This window comes from Pavona decussata, unplaced genomic scaffold (assembly GCF_977016875.1).
Source record: "Pavona decussata unplaced genomic scaffold, jaPavDecu1.1 SCAFFOLD_195, whole genome shotgun sequence".
NCBI lineage: Eukaryota > Metazoa > Cnidaria > Anthozoa > Scleractinia > Agariciidae > Pavona > Pavona decussata.
The window spans coordinates 2,765,253-2,787,273 of NW_028145604.1; the positions used below are offsets into that span (position 1 = coordinate 2,765,253).

Sequence of the window (22,021 nt, forward strand, 5' to 3'; positions counted from 1 at the left end):
TTGTCGAGGGTCCAAAAATCGACTTTTTTCCAAGGGGTTAGTCCAGGGTTTTTGGTCAAAAATGACCAAATTTTGAAGTGGGCATTTTTCACTCGTTTATGTCCCTAGGGATCTCTGCGTGTCGAAAAAAATCCATTGGGAATCATTTTTAAGTGCAAATAACGCCCTGACAAAGAATTTTCTGTTTAACCCTCACTCTGACTTGATCTTTTGTGGGCTATTTCTTTATCCCTGCTCCCTTGGGAGGCCTTAAAATTGTCTCAGGGGACATTTTCGGACACACTGATTCATTTGGAAGCTTTTTAAAGAATATTTGTCGAGGGTCCAAAAATCGACTTTTTTCCAAGGGGTTAGTCCAGGGTTTTTGGTCAAAAATGACCAAATTTTGAAGTGGGCATTTTTCACTCGTTTATGTCCCTAGGGATCTCTGCGTGTCGAAAAAAATCCATTGGCAATCATTTTTAAGTGCAAATAACGCCCTGACAAAGAATTTTCTGTTTAACCCTCACTCTGACTTGATCTTTTGTGGGCTATTTCTTTATCCCTGCTCCCTTGGGAGGCCTTAAAATTGTCTCAGGGGACATTTTCGGACACACTGATTCATTTGGAAGCTTTTTAAAGAATATTTGTCGAGGGTCCAAAAATCGACTTTTTTCCAAGGGGTTAGTCCAGGGTTTTTGGTCAAAAATGACCAAATTTTGAAGTGGGCATTTTTCACTCGTTTATGTCCCTAGGGATCTCTGCGTGTCGAAAAAAATCCATTGGGAATCATTTTTAAGTGCAAATAACGCCCTGACAAAGAATTTTCTGTTTAACCCTCACTCTGACTTGATCTTTTGTGGGCTATTTCTTTATCCCTGCTCCCTTGGGAGGCCTTAAAATTGTCTCAGGGGACATTTTCGGACACACTGATTCATTTGGAAGCTTTTTAAAGAATATTTGTCGAGGGTCCAAAAATCGACTTTTTTCCAAGGGTTTAAAATGACCAAATTTTGAAGTGGGCATTTTTTAGTCGTTTATGTATTTAACTATCGATATTTAATGAGACCCAGTCTTGCGTATCTGACGTTGACTTGCTTACGCTCGAATTGAATTCTGGGTAAATCAGCTATAGCGCGAGCGTAGAACTTCTGCTCTTTTTACTTGATAGTTTTTCTTATAAGTGTCGAGCCACCCTGTACTACCAGCAAAATTTTGAATCTATTGAATATTTAATTACTCCAAACTCATCCAAATTGCTTTGGTAGGTACTGGAATCCATCTGCAAAACGGCCAGAGAGACAACTTTACTCGTGGGCCTCCACGTCTGGCGACTCAGTCAGCATGAAACCACCTCTCACCTCTGTTTTCTTTCAGAGGCTTGCCTTTACCTACATTCCAGCTTAATGATGCCAGAATGGGGGCTTCTGCAGTGGAAAATGGCTCGCAAAACACTTATAAAGGGATAATTTTTGCCAGATTCGTGTTCGTGCACTCGCTCGAACAAACAACAACCGTCACTTGCGTCACGTGACAATTTAGCCTGAGCCCACAGTTTCTTAAGACCGCAGATACTTTTATTTAGCTCCATTTATGGAGAAATTAAGTGGTTCAGACTTTTTATTACCAAAACGTCATAGAAAAAAAATAACACACACCCAGGATTCAAAGGGTTAACCGGTAACCCTCTCTCTGACTTCATCTTTTGTGGGCGATTTCTTTGTCCCTGGTCCCTGCCTAAAAAGTGTCTCAGGGGACGTTTTCGGACACACTGATTCTTCCAAGGGGTAAGTCAAGGGTGTTTGGTGAAAAATGACCAAATTTTTGAAGTTCGCATGTTTCACTGGTTTATGTCCCTAGGGATCTCCGCCTGTCTAAAAAGTCTGTTGGGAACCATTTTTAAGTGCAAATAACGCCCTGACAAAGAATTGGCTGTATAACTTTCAGGGAGGCCTAAAAAGTTTCTCAGGGGAACGTTTTTGGAGACACTGATTCGATTGGAAACTTTTAAAAGAATATTTGTCTTGCGTCCAAAAATCGACTATTTTCCAAGCGGTTAGTCCAGGGTTTTTGGTCATAATTGACCAAATTTTGAAGTCGGCGTTTTTGACTCGTCGATATCCCTTGAAATTTAGGTCAAAATCCACAGTGTATAGTATTAGGATGAAACTTGGGGGAAAATCTATTGTTTATATTATTACCATGAAAATTAGGCCATGTATAAAGTCCATGATGTTGGGATGAAAATTAGGCCAACATCCATAACCTATAGTATTACCATGCAAAAAAACCCAGAGTGTATGACATCACGATGAAAATTAGGCAGAAATCAATAGTCTATAGCATTACCATGAAAATTTGGTCAAAATGCATACAACTTAGGCTAAAATCTATAGTCCATAGTATTAGGATGCAAATTAGGGCAATACCCATAGCCTATGATGGTCTCGGGAATCGAACGCTGGACCCTTTATTTCTAAGTCAACGCACTATTCCACGTGCACTAGATAAGATGTTCAGGACTTCTTAAGGAGAGGTTAATTTTTGTATTTATAAGTTGTTGGGGGTTTCGAACAATGTCGCACCTGTGGCACTACGATTTAAACGGTCAAATTACTTCGGACCGCCAAACAAGAATACGCGAATGAGCAGGAAACACAGTCAGGCGTTTCTCCATCCTATTTTCTCCTTCCATTTTGAGCGAAATCCCTGTTCTAGTGCCAGTCCAGTCCAGTTAAAAAGCGAGGTTTTAACTAATGATCGCGTTGTAAAAATCGAGAATAACTTAAAAAGCGGCTATTTTTTCTGCTTGTTTAGGATTACTTTCCATGTCTACTCTTGTGAATTAAAAAAAAAGGAATTGGAAAAGGGTGATAGGCATTTTAATGCATGTGGATAAATAGATCTTATTTTTAAACGCGGACTGACGTCCAAGGTGCATTGTCACTGATAGCAAAGGATATAAAAGTAACAGGATGTTACGTTTTTTTCTTTTTTAATTCTGCGGTTTAATAATTAAGTATCCTGGACAGTTTAGGGAACAAACTGTATTCTTCGACGTTACCGGAGGTACTGTTGCCTTTCACGAAAATGCTGGCTGACTGCCTTCTCCGTACCCAAGGCGACATATATATATATATATATATATCCATCCTGTTGCGAAAACCTCGAAATGATAGTTGCTAGAGAACAAACTGGTCAGTTTTTATCAGAATTTATTTTTAGTATCCGAGAGGAATATTTCAAACAAACATTAAACGAAACAGAACTTTTGGCATGGCAAGCTGCATGGTCACCCTTGATTTTTGTCATTCAAGAACTCGAGTTCAAGACTCAAATCCTCAAATTCTGTACTATTTTAACATTTTAAAGAAAACGCACAAACACTTGTATATTGCCGAGTCATCGCGCCAACGTTGTCAGTTTCTGTATAATGACAACTGATGACTCCTAATGTGAATTCTGTTGTTAAAAAGGGACATTTTTTCGTCGATATTTCGAGGTATAGTTCACTGTATTGTATTGTGCTGTTTTACATTCAACAAAGTGTTAAAAAATATTCAAACAGAAAACGGTTCATTTTTTTAGTTTTAAGAAGTTTATTTTCGAGAAAGTAAAAGGTAGTAGAAGGTAAAAACATTCCTTCGTTTGTTCGTTCATGATATGAATTTAGTCGGTGACTTGATGAACATTACTGACCCATGTAACTCCATTTTGAAAAGAAGCTTTGAAGAGTGACAAATGTGCGGAAGTGATAAATCAAAAACGTGCGTATGTGTTTATCGGGATATTGAAAGCCCGCAAAAAATAGTTGAAGAAAGAAGCGTAGAGAGATGTTATATGGAAAACTGAGTTTCTAGATAGCCTGACAAAACACTCAGTCTTGAACCATGTGATATATTTTCAAAGAAGCGACAGGGCGAAGGGCAACAAACAAAGAAATAGAACTACTGTACGATCGAGTATCTAAGCGTGCGTCACGGGTTTGATTTTCATGTTCCAACGAAATGAATTATTAATAATCTGACAAGAAACTCTATTCAATTGTGCTGCAAATAGCCTCTGAAGTTTTTGCTTTCGTAAACCACAGGAAATTCACCTCGGATATGGCAAAGATACTAGGAAGCGTCTTCGTCTTCGTCTCCGTTCCTATCTTGGTTTCCATGGCTGAGTCATGTTTGAAACACGCTGATTGTCATCGGCTCAGTCTTGACCAGTTCTGCTGTCATGGCATGTGTGTAACCGATTCCACGGCTAAGAAAAAAGACCGCTGTGTGAGACCATTTAAAACAGACTCTCTCACCGGCTACATTGTCATGGGTGCGTTTATTGCAATCGCTGTGGTATTAGTCATCATTCTTTGTTTTACTCATCCACGATGTCCGTGTTATAAGTGCCGTTCTCCAGGACAACATTCAAGCAGTGGCGCTCTCTCCCCGGCATACCGCACATCGGCTGCTCTCACAACTGTGACTTTATCTTCCCCTGGTCAGCCCCGTCCGTATCTCCCTCCGTATTCAACTACAGACCCGTTCGGTAAGGGGAAGGAACAACAGCAGTGTGTGAAAGACGATGTGAAGAGAGAGACGCCGCCGCCACCTTACACCGCTTGGGAACACAGATAGTTCACACAGACGCTCTCCGACTCAAAAGAACAGTAAGCAATAGAATCAAGGAGCTCAGTTTCATCTGAATGGTAATGATCGAGGTTCCATAAACAACAACAACTTTAACATAATTTGCTTACCCATGGAGCACCAAAGAACGCTCTCCTAAGAACTCGGTTCAGAAGAGGAACTCGTTTCATCTGAATGGTAATGATCGAGGATTTCATAAACAACAACAACTTAAACACAATTTGTTTACCCACGCAGCCCCAAAGAGCTCTCCACTGAGAAACTTGATTCAAAGGTGTCCGTGCATTCCAGGTCGAATTGGAATTTGGAAAATCATTCCCAGATCCTTACGTTTTAGACGTCGTATCTTTATTGGCGCATGGCGATAAACATCTCTCTCGCAGTGTCCCACAAGCCTTAAGTACACCCCATATTACTTATAACAAATGGTCATTGCAACAATAATAATGTTAAGAAAGATAACTTAAAGGAATTCTTATATACATATTGATGGCAAACAAATTGAAAAGGTATTGGGCGATCTCTAAACGTATTACCCCAGAGGGAGCGAGGGTGGGGAGATGAAAGACCATGAGAAAATTAAAAAACAATTACCTCGGACTTTGGACGGAGATGATATATTAATCAGGAGAAGGGAAAAATTGTCAAATAGTTGTGGAATTTGTGTTCAAACTGTTTTGGAGAGTTACAATCTTATACCAACCTACCGCAAATACCAGTTAAAAAAATTATCAGTGTCAACGAGTCCGGAAATCTAACTCGGGCCACATTGTTGGAAGGCAAGTGCTCTCACCACTGCGCCATCCCTGCTCCCCGGTCAATACACATTCGAATGACAAGATAAAAGACATCAATGAAATGAATTCTAAAGCGTTTAATTTAGTGATTAAAATGTTGATAACCAACTCTGAGGAAAACAACCTAGTAGAATGTTGAATTCAGTTGGGATTTGCAACACCCAAATCGACGAAAACTTAATGAAGGTGGAAAAATTTTACAACTATGTACACTGTTTCCCTTACAAAAATAATCCCTCCTAATTTACACATCTTTTTGCTCTGATGTCAATGCATTAATTCTCCTAACTTGTATTGGTGCAATTCTCAGAGCATTCGATGGGAGAAGTTGTTAAAAGATCTGAATAATTTTGCTTCACTAGTAAAAGATGAGAATAACTTCTCCTTACTAATCTACAAATTCATGAACCGGGGCCGGTTTTCAAAAGCCAGTTAATTCTAACCCGTAGATTAAAGTTAAACATGGTCTCTGTTTCCAGTCTTCTACCCGTTTTTTGGGTCACGAGTCACGCAACGTTCCTCAACGAAATGGCGTTGCGTGACGACCTAGATAACCGCCGTATAGGAGACTAATGTTTTCACCGCTAATTTGGAAGGCAGCCAAAGTCAAAAGGCGCGCTAACAAAAAATAGTTTACATGAAGCCAAATCGTTTACGTGCAAACCAGAACCGATACTAATCATGGGTTAGCTTAACCTTGCTTTTCAGAAACGGACCCCAAATATCTGACTGTTTTTCGATATTTTTCTAAAAAAAATGTATAGACTATTGTTTTCAGCGGTACAATCTCCGTACAAATTGAATCGGATGGTTTCGTGAAAAAAAGGGTTACGTTACATAACGGCACAATAGGCAAAATCATCTTAACTTGAACACTAATCGGCGACAGATCCCGAAACACGGGAAGTTGCCGATCAAGAAAATGGCGGGAGGGGAGAGCCCCCAAGAAGCCTTGAACAGTTCCGTCATTGGAGACGAGTCACGGGTTTGAGAAAGGAGAAGTTAGTTATAATAACTGCAAACCACTCCAGCATTAATTTTGTTCGTTATACGGTGCGTTTTCATTAAGCACGTCTTGTGACGCTTTCCAAGACAAGCTGCAAAGTTGTACGGAGATTGGCCTCTTAAACGGGCTCGGCCATTGAGATGCGACATACATGGCTACTTCGAAGTCCTCTCTACACCTTCATAGAAAGCTACAAACTTCAAGCCTTTGTTTTGAAGTCACTCAACAAAGAATAAAAAAATGTTTAGGAAATTCCGTTTGGCGTTCATCCACAAAGTAGGAAAAGTTGGAATGAAAATCCTACTAAACAACAGGTTGAAACGATGGGAAAAACTGATACTTAAATCCCAGAGGCGTAAACATTTGACAATGTTCAATCGCCTTACAAAAGGAATAACTTAGTTAGGGGAAGGCACTCTCTAGTACTAAAAACCTTTGTTTGAATCTGTCTCTCTTTTCATATGACAGGTAAAGCAAAGCCATGTAACTGTGATTTGGTGTAAGCGGCTTTTCCGCACTTGACACTGGTTCCAGTGACATGTTTTCCCGCGCTTGGCACCGGTTGCCTGTTTTCCCGCGCTTGGCACCGGTTGCCTGTTTTGTCGCTCTATGAGCGGGCTGCATGTTTTCCCGCGCTTGGTACAGATTAAAATAATTTCCCGCGCTTGGCGCCCATTGCACATTTTTCTTCGAGAGGAACCCAGGACGCCTTGCGCTATCGAGTTCGGTCCCAAACCTCGGATAGGCCAACACAGCTCGCTCAATAAGCGCATTAAGGGCAAGATTAGGCCCGGGAACGATGCTGTTGTGTATCGAGTTCACCTTGGTGTACGATTAGATTTCGCTGGACACCAAACACAGAAAGAAAAAAAAATCGCTATCATCTATTAGCAGGCTGTAAAAAACAAGCTGCTGTTTCACCGTTAGCAAAAAGGTAACAATTTTAGGTTACGAAATGCATGCAAAAAAGATGAGTGTAACCCTCCCAACCCAGAAAACGACAGGACAAAAACAGTTTTTCATCCTAAAATATATACACTATTCCTAAACCCCCTACTGAGCTTAGCATTAATTGATGAATATATTAGTACTTTGATAAAATACAGTCACAGATTCCTTCAATGTTCGCGCTAGTTTTCTGTTGTTGGGGAGGCGTCATCTAATCCTCTTCTTCTTTGTTTTAGACCTTGCCGCTATAAAACAGCAAGAAAAAAATATTTTAGGCAACGCTTTAACTGTACGGTACAAACCGTCTTAGTAGCGTTTATTTTCTTTAGCTTCGAACATATTTGCAAAAACAGAAACTGCCAAACTTAGCCCACGAGAGGGAAATACCGAAGATTACTCGCTCGCTTGCCAAAGCACATGCACAAATATAGACCGGCGATAAATTCTCCTTTTTGTTAAGGGTACAAGACACTTTTGAATACTTTCCCGTTCTTTTTACCATGAAAATTCTACCGGCAAAATTTTCGCGAATTCTTAAGCTCGCGGATATAAAAGCCATTAGGCTATTTTTTGTTTTAACTAGAGAAAAGAAAAAGCAAAGTTACATAGACTCGAAATGAATGTAACATTCTGTAAGCGTTTAAGTTTTACAACAACAACAACAACCAAATAAAGAAGAGCTCACCTTGTCTCCCTCGGAGGCGTTCTCTCTGAAACAAAACAACACAAAGGAAGCAAAATGTAAGTTTTATTTATCACGAATAATGCAAAAATCGACAACAATAGACTAATACGAAAACGTGTTCATTTCTATGCATTGTGGTCTTACTTCCACACTAAAAATAATGATCGAAAACGATATCGTTTACATCGAAAACACCTGCACGAAGTGTAGACATTTGAAAATGGGACCCTATCGTATCCACGTGAACGGGGAACACGATATGGACAACGGAGGCTTTCGAAATCACTGACACGGGAAATGCCACAAACACCGCAAGCGCGTCTATTTCTCGCATGCGCAGATGGCTGTTGTAACGTTTCCTCAAAGCGAATCAGCGTATTCCAGCGTTCTAGTGTGGACAGGGAAAAGAGGCTGCTGAAACGATAGTGTGGACACGAAGATTTTGATGCTCTCTTAGCAAAATGAAAACGGGGGGTTTTGAAAACGCATTAGTGTGAACGGAGCCTAAAGTGGTGTCTTGTTTTTTTTTTTTTGGGGGGGGGGGGGGGGGGGATCAACCACCACCATTTTGGTTGCTTTTCCGATCTGACTCAGTTCGATGTGGATGTGAAGATGGTTTTTATCTGCAGTTAATATAGGATGTCTCACATATTCACTTTCATTCATATTCGTTCATCTTTAACGGGTAAATTACGAACGCAAAATGACCAGCTAGCAGAGTCATGGGTTCGAATCCCGTTCAAGCCTTGACTGATTCTCTTTTTGAAAACTTTCTTTTTGTGGCTACTCAGTTAAGTTATGTTGATAAGTATGATTGTCTTTAATGTATTAAAAAGTCGGTTGAAACTGTTGATCAACCAAAACTGATTTAATTTGCTGCCATTTTAATACATACCATATCAAGAGCTTCCAGGGCTTCGCTTATCGCTTGCTCTAAACCAATCCTCGCTTTCTTGGCCCTACAACAAAATAGCAAGTCTTGTCAGACTCCACAACTCAAACGCTTTTTTCGATCAGACGAGAATAGGTAGACGTTCATGGTTTAATTTCCAATCAGCAAATTTCCATTGACATCTGACTATCTATGAAGCTGTAGTTGCATTTATTCAGGAACTTTCTCGCAACAAGCCGATCATAAGCTGGTACCGAGGTTGGTCACAGCCAGAGTTCAAGACGTTCTTACAGGTTATTTAAATACGGCTAAATGTAATTTAGGTAAAGTTAATCTCGAGCTAATGCAGTCAGCGGTCATCTCAGATGGCGCATGTCATCTGCGGGGTGGTCTCTGCCAGGGGCAAGCGTCATGCCTTTTGACTATCACTGCATTTGTCTTGCTTTGGTGCTCGTCGTTGCGGACCTTCTGTCGCCTTGTTTTTAGAGAATCATCGCAGATTCCACTATTTCTACGTAGCCTTCGTAGCAGCCGTTTCCTTGCCTAGCGACCGGGAGAAGCGAACGAAAATTTCCGGGGAGAAGAAGAAGCAAAAACACTGGAGCATGGGGGGGGGGGGGGGTACATTTTTGCTCCTTTTCGCGCTCCATACCTTCACGAGCCTCCTGCGTTTTTGGATAGGAAATGACTACAACGCAGGCTATTTCTACGTAGTCATCTGAGCCGGGTGAAGGTCTTACCACACTTACATGTAGATGCCAGATGAAAGGCAGCCTTTGGGGGTATCCCCAGTCATTTAAGTATGTGTGTTTGTCGCACTTGGATTCGATCCCGCGAGCTCGCGCTCTACAGTCATGCGCCCCACCACAGAGTAGGTTCGTTAGCCAGAGTACTCCTGACTAAGCGTAGCCTCTCTCGTAGACACTCTTTTGGCTCGTCACGCAATCTTTCCTCCCCAACGTTCATTGGGAAGGAAAGATTGCGTGACGAGCCAAAAGAGTGTCTGCGAGGGAGGCTAGACGAAGCGAAGATAGCTTTCTTTTCAATGAAGTGTTCGCGTAACTGGACTGATTGTTTACGCGGTGGCAAAGCTTTGCCGGCAGAGTCACGCCAACAAACTTAAAAGTCGCAAAGAGAACGGGGAGGAGGGATCACATCTACTTATTATCTATATTTAACAATTGCTCCACGAGCGCACGTTGGAAATGAGACGATAGACGCGCCTCGTTGGCTATAATCATCTCATATCCAACAAGCCATAGTGGAATAATTGATTTATTAAAAGCAATCAACAAATATTGCCAGATCTTGCTGATTTCGCTTGCAAGAACAATCAGAAGACAATTTAATGGTCACTATTTCTCGGGCATGGTATAATGGCTCATGTACAATGGCCGCTAAGCCAAACGAATCCCTTGAATTGCATCATACAATAATCCAGTAATTTCTGTTACGTCAAAGTCTTACTTGTATTTTTTCTTGCGGGCTTTATCGTCGAGTGTTCGGAGTCCCTCAGACAGTGTTTTTAATCTGTCTACTTCCACTTGGCTGAACGTATGATCACCAAACCACATCACCCAGCGCTGTAAAAACAAAAGACAACAAATATTGTTTAGGTCAATTAGGAAAACATAAAAAAAAGATTAAAAGGGAGAACACGTTGGGCACTACTCTGGTTTCCGAATAAACAAAACAATACAGTATTTTGAAAGCGGAATACAGTTGACCAAAATTAATTTACCCAAATAGGACGGCGATTTCATGCAACTTAGCTGAGAGCACGCTAGCACACGCAGCAGAAAGGCTGCTTCAAAGAAACTTTGATCGCCGTTGAATCGCACCGAAAATTGCCGATGGTTAACATAGGCGACGTGAAGTCGCCCTTTAAAACCGCGACTAAAATAACCCTTTAAGCCCTAACACTGAGTAGCATCAATTTTCTCCTTGTGATATCAATTCTTATTCAACCCCTGAGGTCATGAGAGTTATTATTATTATTACTGTTACAGAAGCTGTAAAAGAGGCAGCTATTCCTGTACATTAGAGCCCTGCTTACATGTACCCTGCACAGAGAAGCGAGTCTGCTGAGCCTTTCACAGTCGAATACTTAAGCCTGGTTTTGAAGGTAATCTTTAATGAGGATGCCAACATCACAAAAGTGGTTTACAGAGGGGTCCTCTAGAAAATTACCAAGAACAGGAACTGCTTATGTCCTTTTCAAAAGGACATAAGCATAATCATAAAGATAAGCAAGTGAGAACACTGGCAACATAAGCATAAGGACAGACGCACGCGCAGAAAACCATTTCTTGACGGAATTCCCCTTGATGTTAATCTAGATGGCAGACGAGACGGTTGACTGCCTTATGCTTGTCCTTATGTCAAACCCGTTCTCATTAGTGAAAACTGTGACATAAGTATAAGCATAAGCACAAGAAGAAGCAACGTGTTCGTTCTTCTTGTGCTTATGCGTATGTTGCAGGTGTTCTCACTTGCTTAAGCGGCGTTTGTGCTTATGCTTACGCTTATGTCCTAGTGAAAACAAGGCTTTATAGAGTACTCGTTTCTACAGACTTTCGCTCAATATAGAGCTCACTCCTTACCTTTCCATCATCCGGTCTCCCTTTTCCTACTTCGCTTGCGTCCACCACTTTGCCAGGCCAGGAGGGAAGGCCGCGTGCTTGGGCCCACACAATATCACCGATCTCAAACTGTGGCCTGATGTTCGGTATATGAGGCTTGTCCAGGTACCCCTGCTGCCCACCTGTATTGCGTGATATTGGATTTGTCTTGACTGGTCGATACGGCTCCTGAGTCACCATTTGTCCTGAAAAGTGTAAAACAAAATCGTTTAATAAAAACTAGTTGCTTTGTTACGCTTTGCTTTAGGCGATTTTATGAATAAGCAAGTTGCAAATGTTGTATTTTGAAACGTATTACTTGTTTATGTTTTTGTTATTATTGTAAGGAAGGAAATAAACTAGAAAGGGATAACCTCTTTTATCTCCTTTTCACTTTTACATAAAATTCTGAATAAACAGTTATTATTATTATAATTGTACAACCAAGTTTCCAGATTTGCAAATTTCTAAAATTATGGGAATCGCTAAATTTTCTTTTTAAGGGTCAATAGTCGAATGATCGTCGTTCGGTTAAATTCGCAAGTGCTTCGTGACCTTCGTGACATCTTCGGAAATCTTCAGTGATGTATATTTGATAATATTCAGTTTAATCTCCAAACGACGCGAAAACAGAGGAAAATGGAAAACTTAGGAAATATTTCGAAACCACTGTGAAAGAAAGACGGGCCAGTGAAATGTGGAACTTGGTCATGCGACAGCCTCTGTTTGTGATGAGAGTGACGAAAAAAAGTTGAATCTTTAACACAAGACTAACCCATGACCTTATCCGAATACCAGTCAGATGCCACAAACTACACCGAGCAACTGGCAGACTTGTGGAGAGCTGAATGTCGATCATGTGCAAGATTGTTTTTTAAAGGGAGGGGTTCACGGTTCTGCAAACGTCCATGAATCAAAATACTTTTTCGCCTTTGCTTGGTATGACCCAAGCCTGTTTAATCTAATTCGTTGTTTATGAACCATTCGGAAGGGAATGGGTAAGTCGGGTGGTAATTTTTTTCCCTATAATTGCGTTATTTCGCATGCAGATAACTGTAAACACATCAACCGTGGAATAAATGCCACGGGTCAACGCTAAATTCAATATCGACAATATCAGTACAATCCACAAGCATTTTCTGCGAATTTTGGTCATCAGTCATTTTGCTTGGACTAATTATAGAATGTGATTACTGAAGTACATGTGAGTGGGATTTTTAAGGCCATAAAAGTGATAAGAAAGAGAAAAAAGTATCAACATTCATGCACATGCGCTGAAATGTGAACCCCTCCCTTTAAGGTTATCGTTGTTGGAAAAAAGAGTCGTTACGTGCTAATCAAAACTTATAACATCGACTTTACGGTAGCTTGTCAACTTTGACAGCGTTAGTAGCAGCGCTGTCTTTTCTTTTAACCCCGTTAATTGATTTCTTACCATGTACACCTTCATTCTGGTTGCCCGAAACATCTCCATTATAAACCGAGTGAGACTGGCGCTTGTCTCTGATTGGTTGGACTTCAGCAGGTGTTGATCGGCTCTCACTGGGGTTAGCTGTCGATGTAAAGTACGCAAATCACACCACAAACATTTCCTAAAATGTCAAGGTTTGATAACTTTCACCGAATAACTCATTGGTACAGCTGAGCACGGCAAACAAACCTCACTAAGTTTGCACTCCTTGTGAGATAAACCCTAAAGTGTGGCGGTGTTCAAACAGAAGCTACAGGCCAATTCTTTCCTGTAGTAAAACTCTTTATCCTGTGGATGAAATCCTAGTGTGTGACCATTCAAATGAAAGCTACTGCGCAGTACTTTCGTGTGCTGCTTTTTATTATGCTGAAGGGTTGAAATCCTAAAGTGTGATGGTTCAAATGAAAGCTACTGAGGTACTGTTTACTATGTTGTACAAGGTGGTGCTAGCTTTGGCATTAAATTCTGTGCAACTGAATTGAAAACCTTTGAGGAGTGCCTTTCGGTGGTCCTGTTTAATCGTTTACCAAGCTGTACAAGCTGGATCTACTTTCATTCCATAATACATGTATGATCATTTAAATGAAAGCTACTGAGTAGTACTTTACTGGAGGGTTGGGTTAGGGTTAGGGTTGGTTATCCTGTACAAGGTGGTTCTTACTTTTCAGTCTGTGAATGAAAGCTACTGAGCAATACTTTTATCACACGCTATTTGCTTTTCAATATTTTTCCAATTCTTTCTTTGGATCACTCAGTAGGCAATGAGTTAAACAATAGAAAGGTATTTACGAAAGAGCTTGCTTACCTCTGGTGCATTCATCCTTTTGATCACAGTTTTTAAACTTGCTACAAGTTTCACTGTTTAAAATTCCTTCCCCTGCTTGTTTATTAACAGGGGAAGATTGATCGTTTTTTGGAACCGCAGAATCATGTAAATCATAATCATCTTCCTCATCCTCATCATCATCATCATCATCATGGTCATTCTCCGCCACGCGCTCAGGACTGCAGTAGGCCTCTATGGCTTCACAAGACCTTTTCAGGCCCAAAAGGGGATTGGCTTCATAATACGCTGACTCATCGTATTTTGCCTTCTTTGCAGGTTCACCGATGTCATTATAAGGTCTTTTTAAAGTACTTGCCATTTCAGACGAAGTCTTTGCTTGATGGCTTTCAAAAGTACTAAATGTTTGGCTATGCACAGGCATAGTTTCTACACTGCTTTTCACAGTTGCTAGAGGTGAACTGCATTTTATAGATCCTTGACAAGCAGAGAGTGTCTGATTAGGCAGTGGCAATGGTGAGTTCAATGGTGATGACACACCTGGATGCCTTGGTGACTGATTGCAGTTTGAACTAGATGTTTTTAACATCGTCCCTGAAGAGCTTGACTCCATACAACTGCTTCTGATGGGTACAGCTGATCCTGTGGTACATGAATTTGCTGTTACACTACAATATCCTAAGTTGGTACTGCCATTGCTGCTGTTGTTGCTACCGCTGCTGCTACTGCTTTCTGGAGTGCTGCATCTTCTTTGACTAGCAGCTGTGGTGCCAGATCCATTTTTGGTTCCACTGGACCATGACGGAAGGTGTTGAGCCACCCCTGATGAATCCATATGCTTATTACTGCGACTTGCACTCACATGGCTTGAGGGTGGGGAGAAGGCACTTCCAGGGTGGGGGGTAGGGGCACTCTGTGAATGACTTACCCCACTGGTGTTGGTTCCGAATGGCACTGGCATTGATACATAACCCAGCACAGCACCTCCCCCATGGGAATCAGCATTCGACACCGGGGTGTGCTGGTGAGATGTTGTCACTGAGGTAACAAAACTCAAGGATGGTGAGGTGGAAGACGTTGTAGCCGAAGGATTTGTACTTGTACCAGGAGCTGCAAAATTCACAGAAAATGGAAATCGGGGACTGTTGATTTGTCCAAATGCAACATATGGCATTGCAGCGACAACAGCTGTCTGAGGATGCGTATTGGCTGACCCAACATTACTAACAGTAGATGCCTGAGTGGTGTATGAGCCAGGCTTCACTGTGTTGATTGGGTATTTAACAGTGTAGTCAGCAAGGTTCAATATGGCTGGACCCATTTGTCCATTTCCGCCAGCTTGAGAGTGCATAGCACTCATTGGCACCATCCGCTGAGCAGCAAACTGCACTGGGGCGGTTCCTTGAACTGCACCCCTCGGCATGAATGGTGTGTAAGCACTCGCCAAATGAGCCAAGGTCTGCGAGAACCTGGGGGCTGCAGCCGGAGCAATGGGTACGAATGATTCAAACGCAGCAGCAATTGCTGCATTTTGATTATTATAGGGATATGACGCCACAGAAGCAGCAGCCACTGCTGTCGCTGATGGGGATGTTGCTGTTGTTGCTACTGTCTGAGCTGGCTGAGTCGACGCTGATTGTGTTATTGCAGTAGGCATCACAATACCAAGCATATAAGGATTGGTTTGGTACAAAGCTTGAGGGACACCTCCAGGAGCATTAGAAGTCGGAGCCTTGCTTGCATTAGCCGTGGCAAGAAAGGTCGCTGGTATGGCACCTTGGTAAACACCATGAAGTTGATAGGTACCTTTCAACTGGTTAGAATCCACATTCATCTGGAATACCTGGTTTCCACTTCCTTGGAAGAACACACCACCCTGGCCTTGAGAAGCAGTGAGCTGCAATGATGGTATTTGCGTTGGCGCAACTGTGTTATGCACCTGTCCAAAAACACTCGCCGTAGTTGGTGCCACGTAGGCAGTGCTTTGAGCCACTGTAGATGCCTGGACATTCGGCTGCTGACTGACACTGGAAGCTAAGGATACTGCGCTATAAAAACTGCTTGCAGTGTTCACAAGTGGGTGTCCTGTTCCTTGAGGCTGAGGCCTGTGAGCTTGTGTATGCTGTGGAACAGCTGGTGGGACATGGACACCTTGAACCATCGCAGCTGTAGATTGAACTGTTTCTTTGGAAGTTGCAGACTTGCTTTGAGAGGAGGTGCTGATTGTTTGAGCCGCTCTGGGTATATGAATGGGCACTGCTTGGGTTATGGCGGGCACTGGGGTGTTTGTACTTGGAGATGAAACAGCACGATTCAATTGACTCTGCTCCTTTATTATGGCATCTTTCAAAACACTATGAAATAAAGCGGGAGCTTGAACAGTTGTGGTAGAGTTACCCGGTGTGCCTGTAGGTAATACTTGAGGAAGTTGTTTGCTGACAGTTTTAGTTGCACCCAGACTAGTGCTAGTGGTAGTCACAGCTTGAGTTTGCAGGACGGAGTTATCAGATCCCGTCCTTGCAACATCAGAGGAATTAGACACCTTAACACCCGCAGCTGCCGCCGCAGCAGCCGCGGCCTTAAGTGTGGCTGCAACTGTTTTCCGGGCAGTGTAAGGTTTTGATGACTTGTTGCTCCGAGGGGCTGCAGCTTTTGGAGTTACTTTGACGTCAGGAGCCTTACTAACACTGGCAGTTGGTCTCGCATCTTGTTTTACAGCAGGAATTGTTGTGGTACTCGTTGTGACAACCAATGTTGTAGAACTTGATACTTTTGTCTCTTTGCCTTGTCCTTGGCTGCTGGCTGAAGCAGCCAATGAGGTACCTTTCAGGCCAAGACCTGCAAGACAGGCTGATTTGGCCAAGGTTTTTTCTGGTAAAGTTCTAGATGGTAACTGTGTCGTAACTGTTGCAGCATGCTGCTGGCTTGCAGTCACAGTGCTTGTAACAGGGGCTGTTGTTTTTGAAGCCTGTGTGATTACAAGCCCGGTTGATGCTGTTACTGCTGGATTGGTTGAAGAACTTGATGAGCTGACAACAACGCCGCTTGTGGTGATGGCCGATTTTGACGAATATAAGGATGTTGCAGTCAAAGGGGAGCTGTTTGTTGCTGTTGTTACCACACTGCTGCCCAATATGGTGTTACTTCCCAAACTAGTGCCAGGATTAAAGAGTTTAGAACTACTTACAATTGTTGCAAAGCTTGGCAAAGACCTTTGCTCAAGAGCAATATTAGTTGGTACACTCTGAACAGGACTGTTAAGCACCGAACTGGGAACAGGCAACGGTAGGTTGTGAAGTGGTGACATTGGCCTATCAAGGTCTGGTTTTCGAACACCCACTCTTCTTGACTTTGACAAGGGATTCCTTGGTCTCCCTGGGCCTGAAAGATAAACAAACCACCAAAAACAACTTTAGGGGTTTTGCATATTTTAACCATTTCATTTCCAAGAGCAAGATACTTCATTATTTGTAACATATACACCTGAAGCCAAACAATATCAAGGGAGAATTGAAAGTGTAGATGTAAATGAAATTTTGTTTACACACTGAGCACCAAAGAGCTCCCTATGAACTTGTTCAAAGGTGACTGTGCATTCCAGGTTGAATTGGAAGTTTGAAATGTTGGTTTTTGTGGAGGGAGGAAAGCAGGAGTAGCTGGAGAAAAACCCTCCAAGCAAGGACGAGAACCAACAACATACTCAGCCCACATATATGAGGCCGAATCTGGGAATCAAACCCGGGCCGCATTGGTGGGAGGCAAGTGCTCTCAGCACAGCACCATCCCTGCTCCCCTACAAATGTACTTTACAGTTAACCTTTTAAGCCCCCATAGAGACTATCATCTAATTCTCCTTACAATCTCACTAAATCAAAAAAAGACAGTGTTATATTAGGGCTTAAAGGGTTGTCACTCCTGGAATTAGACCTTGGGTTTAGTACAATACCAGTCAAACAAAAATTCACAGTCTTTTTTCAATCCAAATGGGATTATCCAGAACTGAAAATCCACTTACATGTTTCTCAAAGGAATCAAAACTCTACTTGGTACTTGACTCTCCAGAGAAAAATGTGTTGTGAATGCAATACTTAATTTAAATTAACAAGAATGCTGCTTAATAGAGTTTTGTGGTGTTTTATCAAGTTAGAAACCATTTGGCAGCTAACATTATTAACTTTCATTTGTTTTCCAACTACGAGTTACCTCTTTTTGTCCCTAGAGTCGAGATGGACGGCAACTTGGCGTCATTAGATTGCTTTGCTGTGATATCCACTGATTGCTTTGGGTTCAAGACATCCGGATAATCAGTAACACAATGTTTACATCCAGATTTTGATGATTCTGGCCTGGTTCCAACAGGAATCAGCTTGCTAGGTATTCTGGCATCAAAGTTGAAAATGTTTTGAACAAAGAGGGGGCATTCCAATCCACATTTACAGGTCCCCTCTGTCTTGAGATACTCAATCACATGCTCCAGAGACCTAAGTCGGCTGTTATTTGGACTGAGAAAAAGACAATAAAATACATTGTTAATTAATGTTACTGTTTCCTGCAACATGTGCTTCATAACACACCAACTTGTGGGCCATTTATAGGTTTAGGTACATTATGCTGGCAGGATTTTGAGTAAAATGGGACTTCAGGGGCAGAAACTTCAATTCTGTTAGAATACAGGCAAAGTAAGCCATTTTCAAGCATAAATTGATAAAATTAAGCCTTGAGGCCTGAGAACGAGGAAAAGTAGGAAAGAGGAGCTGCATGCTAGTACAAAATGATGGTGGCAACAACTGAAAACATGAGAGTAGTCCAGTTCCAGTTATATTAGAGAGATTTAGAATTGTGTTCATGCCAGAAAACGGCAGAAAAAAAACACGTGAACTATATTTGCCATTTGCTGTTTCCAGTTTCTTAGTAAAATTGAGTATTTCCCGGTCACTATTCTCATCTACGTACTTATTTTTTTACGAAAACACAAAAATGAATCTCCGGTTTGCTGTAAACACCATTCTAAGTCTCTCTATTATCTGTAAGCAATATAAGAAGTTACTGGATTAAATACTGCATTCACATGTAGGTACAAAAGCATACGGTGTAGCTCATTTTCAATTACTCACTGATCATCAGTAGCAATCAATGACCAATCACCTGGGCCAGGTTGTTCGAAAGCCGATTAACGCTAATCTACGATTAAAAGTTAACCGAGGCTTTCATCTCGCTATTTAAAAGTGGTTTTAAAGCCTAATTGCAAGCTAAAGGTAAAGAAAAGTCTAAGTCAAAACTGGGGGGCAAAAATCTTTGAAAGAATCTTTACCGATTAGTGATTAAACTTGAATGAAAATTCACATTAATCCAGGATTAGCTTAATCGGGCTTTGAACAACTGGGCCCTGATTACTCATCAATTATTCACTGATGCCATTGCTGTCATAGATTAGATATGTCTGGCAGCTTATGCTTGAAAAAGCTAAACTTCAGAGCAAATGTACAAGTGAAGTATTAACCATCGCATCACCATAACAACATAACCGACAGAGAAATTCACTCTGACGAAGGGCTAACATTTGAAACGTCAGCACTCGAATCTCTTTATGTCGAGTTTATGGTGGCCAATTTATCTTTAGTTATCAACTCTGTTGATAAACCAAACATTCATAACAGAGAAATTTCCTGTCATCCATCCAGTCTTGGTAAATTCAAGGTTTCACAGACTATCAAATTTATTAAATTTTACTCTAGCTTATGATCTATGACATTTTTCTATTTAATTAAATGCGTTGCATCAAAAACCAGGAAGGTTTGTCTAAAATAGCCTCTAGGGGATACAGAGAGCACATGTAACCAAAATGAAAATGTTATTGTAAGCACGGAAACCTTATAAATGAAACTTTTTCTTTACAAATCAAGTGTAGTTTCCTGTTAAAAAAGAAACAAGAAAGTTCCACGCAAAACCGCAAAATTTAAGAAACGAAGGTTGGCAAGGCCAGAGAGAAAGTATTTTTTCACCGCCACACTTTATAATCTTAAAATTTATTTACCACGAAATCGCCGAATCGAATGCAAATAAGCTAAGCGATAATAATTTTGTATAGTATCGGTTCCTACACAGTTATAAAATAGAAAACAACCCAGTGATTTACCACTGCACGCTTGAGGGTAATCTTCCCTTAATTCGTGTATAAATACTGTGAGAATAAAGGTTATGTCGCCTTACCTTATGTATAAAATAGCACCATTTTCAAGGATGCGATTCCAACCTCGTGGAATTTCAATGCATTTCGGTCCATTAATCGGTTGTTCGCTTGCGTCTGAATTACTCATGATAATCCATGAAAATTGGTTGTCTTCTTAATCGAACATCCGAGCCAAGGCTCGAAAATATTCACAACGTGACATAACATGAACAATGGACTTGTCCGTCGTGGACATCCATCCGAGGATTATTCAAACACAATTAAAACGCTGTCCTTGATGCGAGTTCACACACTCAGCTTGACCATATATAGCGCATAGTTCATCAGAGAAGATAAAGTTAGAGATATTTTCAGTCGGTACGCCGGAAAAACTCCCAATGAGCGATGCTTAGAAGCTTGTATTTACATGTGAAAAGACAATTCTCCACTAGAAAAAGACCGCCATATTGGATATGCGTGTCGCATTCTATTCTCATGAAGACATCCGCTGACCGTTTCCCTCTGAGATGAATGACTGGTCCACAGGCAAACCAAGCCGTGGTACATGGTACTTCCTGCTGCAGTTAGGTGAGGGGTTGGGTGGGGGAAATTATCTCCCGATAATTAGAACTTTTCTGCAATTATCTGCCTACAAAGAGGACTTTTGACCATTTTTAATACAGGAGGCGGGGTTACTCCATTGAATTTTGGTGTGCTGCCCAGTCCTCCAAACTTCAGATTAAAATATGATAAACATTTTCAGACCCAGCCACTAAAATTCAGGGCTGACCTCTGAAGTCTTTTCAGACTTCGCACTACAGTGGCCTAAGAAGTAAACCCTATTCTGGCCACAAATGCCTGTATGTATAGCTTACATTAAGGTCTACCGATCTTGGGATTTTAGTGGACTTTCTAAATGAATGAATGAATGAATGAATTCTTATATACCGCACATATCACCAAGTCTCATGGCGGTCTACATTTCTGTGGGGTGAGATCAGACGTCAGCATGTGAAGGCGCCTCTGGCAGCCGCTATCGGTCCATATTCGATCTCACCCACCCACCCACTTAACCCAAGCATGAGTGTGAAAGATAGAAGGCCAGACCACAACACCAGGAACTACGTCCCCTACTCTTGCGAACAGTGTGTGGGTTCTTTAACGTCCCACAAAGTAATCATGAACAAGGGTTGTGAGATGGGACCTACGATTTATCGTCCTTATCCGAGAAGACTAGAAAGTCTAACCGTTTGCAGATGTCATTACAGAGGCAGCACTTTCTCCTTAGTTATTTAAAGACCTTAAGACCCTTAAAGACCCTAATTTACAATGTCATTTCAATATCATTAAGCGACTGTTTTGACTACCGACAAATGTCCTGTAGTGGAAAGTACTTGCCAAATATGTCCAAAGATTTCCTGACTTCTGATGTTCTGACAATAATTATTTTTCAAAAGTTGCGAAAGATTTCTGCAGATTGGGTTCGAGTTAATACGCAGAGTCTCAAGCAACAAATGCAGCATCATTTCTTGGAAAAATCTTTTGAAAAAAAAAAAAAGATTCAAATCTGAATGATGCTTGATGAGAAACTGCTAGTCTCAGAAATTGTTAGTCAGGTGTGAGAAATTGACATGCATGTCATCCAGACATGTTTTGATCTGATTTGTAAGACATAACACACTCATGCGCAATACAGAAAACTAAACAGGCATATAAATATGATGTCTGGTTTTGAGAAGCACCCATCAAAAGAGAGTCAAATGTAAAAACAATGTTTTTATCTCAATTCTACTTTTATTTTGCTCTATGTACAAATGAAGTTACATTAAGGTTCTCTATTCCAAAGGCCTTATTTACAATGTCATTTTGAATTACTTCCTTGATTACAGCAATACCCCAGATATATTTTATACTCAGGGCCTTTTATTTACATTTACTGTATAATTTATATAAAATTAACTCCACCTACTACACTGATGCTTTGAAATAACTGGAGAATTTGGGGGAGGGCAGTACACACTCCCTGATTTGG

At 41.2% G+C, this 22,021-nt stretch overlaps 1 protein-coding gene across 1 annotated transcript; it reads right to left on the reverse strand.

Moving 5' to 3' along the window:
• Positions 1-5,475: 5,475 nt before the first annotated feature.
• Positions 5,476-20,551, reverse strand: LOC146461766 (uncharacterized). Its single transcript, XM_085086677.1, has 9 exons — positions 20,031-20,551; positions 18,024-18,322; positions 13,842-17,201; positions 13,001-13,117; positions 11,548-11,771; positions 10,412-10,527; positions 8,948-9,011; positions 8,053-8,077; positions 5,476-7,612 (listed from the first exon to the last, which is right to left on the reverse strand). The coding sequence occupies exons 1-9, from the start codon at positions 20,135-20,137 to the stop codon at positions 7,575-7,577; spliced, it is 4,350 nt and encodes a 1,449-aa protein (XP_084942803.1). The 5' UTR covers positions 20,138-20,551; the 3' UTR covers positions 5,476-7,574.
• Positions 20,552-22,021: the final 1,470 nt, after the last annotated feature.